Here is a 6,347-nt window from a genome sequence, read left to right on the forward strand (position 1 = left end):
AAAAATATTTAGAAATATAAATTTTATGTATTGAATATTTTTGTTTGTGTTGTCATGTATTTAATTATATATTAGTATTTAAAAAAAAGGAAATTGTAACTCAACACTTTGTGACTCGTTACTTTTCAAATAACAATCTACTCTTTAAAATCAAATAACAAATTACTTTTCAGAAAAAGGAAGGATAACGGTAACAAGTTACTTTTATAAAGTAACTTCCTCAACGCTGATTCTACTCTATTTATACATATATATAAATTTATTTGCATTTTTTTTTGTGCAGAGATACACATTAATATTTTCTGTATAGATAATATTTCTAAAATTATCATCATGCACAAAAAATAAAATGATGCGTAATGAAATGTAAATTTGATTTAAAAAATTATGTGTATATTGACTCAAAATGAAATTTATTATTTTAAATATGTTTGTATGTCACAAGATGCAATCATTAATCTTTCCTGCATTGGTCATATTCTAATGTAATAATATCGTGAAATAATTAAGTTGTAAATGCCTCTTAATCCTCTTAATCCGTTAACGATGTTTCGGCTGTACAATAGTAGTAAAAAACTGACAAAATTTGAAAAAAACATATTTCTTACGTTTATACTGTTTGAAAAATCAAATAAATAAATCCGGATTATAAAAAGAATTAAAGTATCACAAAATAATATGGTTTTTAACGTCTTAATAGAAGAAAATAGTTGTAATTAATATTTTTCCTATTTTATGACAAAAACTTTTGATTGTGGATACCTTTTAGCAAAAAACAACAGAGAGAAAGAGAGAGAATATTTTTCTATAATTTTTAAGTGAATAACTTTTAAACGAATAAGTAAATCTAAATCAAGTTTTGCACAAATATTTATTAGAGTTTTTTTTAGTATATATAAAAATTTTTATTTCGTTGGCAATATTTTTTTCTAGTCAATATTGTCATAAGCTACAATACGCAATTTTCCATAAGAATCAATACTAACAAAATTTAAATAATTTCCAAACCGTTAAGAGAATTGTGCTCAAATTTTGCACAGATACTCAGAAGAAATAGTAGAATAGTCTACGAAATTTTCATGCTTTTGTCAATGTTTTGACATATGATACATTCTAGTTCTCTTCATATTTAGTTAAGTTCTAGTATATAATGTACAAAACATATAATTAATCTTAATTTGCAACCAAACGAGTTAAAAAGTAACAGAACTGCTAAAATATTTAAGGAAGAAAAAACTAAACAATCTTAATCATGATCAAGCGGGTATCAAAATCGACTCAAATTGCGAACGAATTAGATCATCTGCAAGGTGGCTGCTTACCTGTAATGATGCATAATGATGCGTGTATAGAAGACATGTAAATGTAGTTAACCAAGAGCAGGAAAACGTAGGAAATAATTAAGCAGATGACGTAGCACATGAGTGTTTTGCCGTAAAGGTTCTTCAACTCAGGGATAATCGCGTACACCAGAAAAGTTGCGACGAGAAATGGAATGGATACTGCGATGCCTACATGATGAGCCATGTTTTCTTCTTCGTTCGGCATTTGTGGCGTCAGGCAAATCAAAATACCAATTCGATCGAAATTCATCTGCCAATCGATACAATAATTCCAGAGTGGGATAATTTCATTGGCATTTACGAGGCTGCCGTTCGCTTGAAGGATGAATTTCTCTTCTTGAAACTCGTCTGGGTCAAGAGCGTAAATACCGGCAGGACAAACAAAGTTCTCCAGCAACAGAAAATGGTCTTTCAATTTGCCAACATGTTGGACCTCCTCGGCCATTTGTTTCCTTGACAGACGCAAATCCTCTATTTCTCTAGCCGGCATGGTATCATTATGGAATATCTTCTGGCATACCGTTTTTGTGAGGTCCTTACGAAGGACCTCATCGCCGCGACAGCATTTCCTGATACAGTCGCGCAACTTGCAGATGCAACCATATGTGACATTGCCGTCGGTCCAATGTAGATCGGCCGGGTAAACAATACCGTCGTAGAGAAGGCTGCCGTTTTTTTCAAACGTTTGCGACGCCGTCAGCAGAGTACTATCATTAATGTTTCCCCCGCTGAGAACCACACTAAGCAACGGTGAGCAACGCGGATCGTCTCTTAGTACTGGCAGTGGTCCATCATTAGCGATATCACTGCTGCTATCAACCGTCAACAGACTGCATGCGGCGAGGAAGACCGCCGAATTAAAATTCGCAGAGCGGGCGCACATCACGACAAGGGCGCCGAAGATCGTAAACTATCAGCCGCGATCCATACAGCGATTATTCGTGGCAGCTCCACTCTGTGCTCGGCGCCCGACACTTCTGCGTCGGCGGATGCGCGTCATAACGCGGCGCCGCGACGCTTCGCGCTTTCGCACGCCGATGAAATCTCATCACTTGGGAGAATGTTCAAAGAAAAAAAAATGTTCAAAAATAAGGAGTTTAAAAAAAGCGACGTTTTATCTCGGCATTGATAAGCAGAGCATTTTGGACTCCAAATTCTGATTTATCACGTTTTTAGTCCTCAACAAAATTTGTATTTGGTTAATTATATTAATTGGCAATTATTAGACAAAAACAATAATGTAGGTAAATTACTTGACAAATGTTTGGTCCCCAATTATAGAAAAAGTTTTATTCTATACGTTTCGGCACACGAATATATTTCTTTTCTTTTCTTCAGCTAGAATAAAATAATTTAGACTTAAATTTAATTTTTAAATCTTTGTCATGAATGTATGAAAATAGTTGAAAGTCTTAGGTTTGTTTTTTGTAGGTGTACATACTGAAATGAAATAAAATGAGATAAATACAAAGTGTCCGATAATAATTGTATCACTTTTCGTATGTAGGTAGAGCAGGTGAAATCGAGAAGAAAAGCCTTTATCATTTAGCGGTTTTCGTAATAATTATGAAGAAATTAATTAAAAAGATCGACCAATTCGTGTGAGTATAAATGTGCAGTAAGAAAGGACAGTCCATCGATATGTGATTGCTAGAATGCAAGAATCCAGCATTGTATGTACCGCTCATACGTAACCGTTGTCATTTGTAGAGCGCTCTTCCAAAATCTTCGTTTCGCGCCTAGCGACCGCATAATTTTGAGCAGTCTCTTTACGCTGTGTGCTTATACTCGCGCATATTCGATCTTTTTAAATTAATTTCTCAATTATTACGAAAATCGCAAAAAGGTAAAGGATTTTTCTCCTCGGTTTCACCTGCTCTATCTGCATACGAGGTGATACGGTTATTATCGGACACCTTATATACCTATAAGGTGTCCGATAATAAGGTGATTCGTATAAAGTGACCAATGTAAATATTTGCAAAAGTTGAACATATATGAAAAAATTCTTTATACAAAAAATATTTAATACGGAAGAGAACTTCGTATGATGAAAACGATTTTTTTTGTAGGTGAAGGCATTAAAGAAATTTCAAAGTCAATCTAGTTTTTTTAAATGGAATCACTCCAATTTGTTTATATAAATCAATTTCTCGCAATATTCGATGGAAAAAGTTATGAGTAATGAATGGCTGAAAATTAAATAGTTTACAAAATATTTTATACTTTAATTTGACATAATTTGACATAAATTATGAAATATTTTGTAAACTATTAAATTTTTAGTCATTCTCTACCCTTGTAACTTTTTACACCAAATATTGCGAAGAATCGATAAATTGGGGTGGTTCCATTTAAAACTAAATTAGGTTGACCTTGAAATCTCTTTAATGCCATAAAAAATCGTCTTTATTATACGCGCGACGCGTCTCCTTCTATATTAAATATTTTTTGTATAAAAATTTTTTTTATATATTTTTAACTTTTGCAAATATTTACATCAGTCATGTTATACGAATCACCCTGTATATTTAGAAATTGGAAAGAAAGTACGTAATCCTTTTTTTGCACGAAACCTCTGCACATTTTAAAACGGGAGATGATTATCATCTTGTATTGAAAAAACAGAAAAACAAAAATGCAAGAAATTTAGTTACAAAGAAACAAACTTCTTATTTCAATGAAATTGTCGCAAAATATACAAAGTACAAAAACACTTGTGTTTTGCACAAAATAAAAATGGAAAATAAGAAAAAGTGTCTGTATTTACAAATATTTTCTAATTATTTATTATAAAAAAAAGAAATTATAATAAGTATATACAATTATTATAATTTTTGTTATAAAAAGTTATGACAATGCAAACGCTCGTTATTAAATTACCACATAAATATTCGTATATCTTCGAATATATGATGCTTTCAACTATGTACAGAATGGATCATCAAATTTTATCATCTTTGATAAATTTTAAGATGTGTTTTATAGAAAAATGTTTCAAATGAAAGTTACCTGATTTCGCAAAGTGCATTTTGTGAACAACACGGTCTTATTCCAGCTTACAGAAATTCAAGAGATCATATGTTTTTTTTTTTTCTCTCCTTCACAAAAGATCTTGAGGTGGCGAAAAACGTAGGCTTATATTTAACACCGCTAAATATCGCTCGTAACGCTGTCATTAGAGATTTTGGCAAATAAAGCAAACAATTCTGTAAATACACATTCGAATCCTCAACCGCATTTATACTTGCATTCATATCACATCTGCATCGCATCACACCCATATCCGCATTCCATATTTACATCCTACATCAGCACCTGCACTCACATCCGCATCTACAACCGCATCCGTATTAGCATCCATAGTTGTAGCTGGGCATTCAATTTGTGGCATCCGCATTTGTAACCGCACACATATATACATGGACACACTCAGAGCCACGTTACAGCGTATCTTTTACCAAAATGCTTTTTTAATCATAAATTTGAGAATAATTATATTTTTTTAAATACAACAAAATTTTTTAAAACAGTGATTGTATCAAAGAAATAGTTGAATTTTACTGCATGCATTAATACTATGATGAGAGCAATTGATATATTGCAGATTAATGGACACATATATAAAAATTATAAATTATAAATTTATATGCATGTATACTTTGCAGAAATATATAAAATCCGCCTAAAAAAGACATCACACAAAGCTGTAAAAAAGCGCCACATACATCTTTCTTTGTAATCAAAATAACAGTCTTTTTGCGAAAATAAAATTTCTCCAGCCAAAATAATAGTTTTTTACAAAAAATAAAATTAAAAACATATATAAATTAATGATATAAAAAATTATTGAAACCACAAAGGAAAATAAGTATATTAATTTTTTTTGCTAGTGGGCAATAAATCATAGACGTAAAATCACAGAAAGGACCAAGTATGTTTAAAAATTATTCTTTTCGCTAACGGATAGTCAATCGTGTTAGAAGTAAAGTTCAGATATAAAAATAATATTCAGTACCAGCATATTTGATTTGCCCATTTCCCGAATTAATATAATATAAGCTTATAAATTAATATATTAAATTATTTATAAATTGATATATCTAGGAAACGGGCGCACTAAGTATGCTATTGCTGGACATTCTATTCATGTCCAAATATAAGTATTGATACGACTGAACAGTGGTTCATCAACGAAAAAGATAGGTTTTAAGTCTGATCTTTTTTATGATTTTTACATTTGATATACAGGGTGTTCAAAAAAGGTGGTACCAAATTTTAGGAGTATGTAGTACTCGTAAAAACAATCTAAAAAGTTTTAAGGGGATCCAAAAGTGACGGCCAAACTCCGACGGGTTAGCGCCCTCATCCAAGCGTAACTAAAATTATCGATAATACCAACCGAAATTATCGATAAAAATGTAATAGCTTTCACTTTACAACTTATGATTTAGATGATCGCTTGTGATTCGTGCGTCTAATAATTGATAAACAAGCATTTAAAGTTTCACTTACTCTATATACAATAATTAATTGATAAATTACCAGACTTTAATTCATGCGTGAGAGAGTAATATACATGTACGCACTAATATACCGCAATTTCTAATATCTTCTTTCTTTCGATCATACACTTACTCTATTTCTCTCTGTATCTCTCTTTCTAATCGTTCGCTTACAACGTACTGCATATCGCTTAGCTTTATTCTTCTAGCATATTCGCTTACACCTACATGAAGCTAGCTGGAAGAAATTATTAAATATGATTATTTATAATTTTCCTGAATGTATTTCGTTTGTAAATCGTTTGTGATTGATTGTGAGTTTGTTTTTAACGTTTATGACAAATTTTAGGTTTTTTGTAATTAGCAATTTTAGTTTGGTCATGATGTTAGCCGGAACTTTTTAGTAACAAACAAATTTTGTGATAACTGATAACTGTAATTGATAGGAAATCGTTTGTGATTTACAAATATACCAATGTTACATTTGTGAATTGATAAA

General features: G+C 31.4%; 1 protein-coding gene across 1 annotated transcript in view; it reads right to left on the bottom strand.

Annotated features, from left to right (window-relative positions):
- Positions 1–2,318, bottom strand: part of LOC115236509 (G-protein coupled receptor Mth2-like) — a 20,308-nt gene extending 17,990 nt beyond the window's left edge. Inside the window, exon 1 of the mRNA XM_029809020.1 lies at positions 1,323–2,318. Coding sequence (XP_029664880.1) covers positions 1,323–2,226 — 904 coding nt within the window. The 5' untranslated portion in view covers positions 2,227–2,318. The remainder of the gene's footprint in view (positions 1–1,322) is intronic.
- Positions 2,319–6,347: the final 4,029 nt, after the last annotated feature.

This window comes from Formica exsecta, unplaced genomic scaffold (genome assembly GCF_003651465.1).
Source record: "Formica exsecta isolate Colony F162 unplaced genomic scaffold, ASM365146v1 scaffold254, whole genome shotgun sequence".
Taxonomy (NCBI): Eukaryota; Metazoa; Arthropoda; class Insecta; order Hymenoptera; family Formicidae; genus Formica; species Formica exsecta.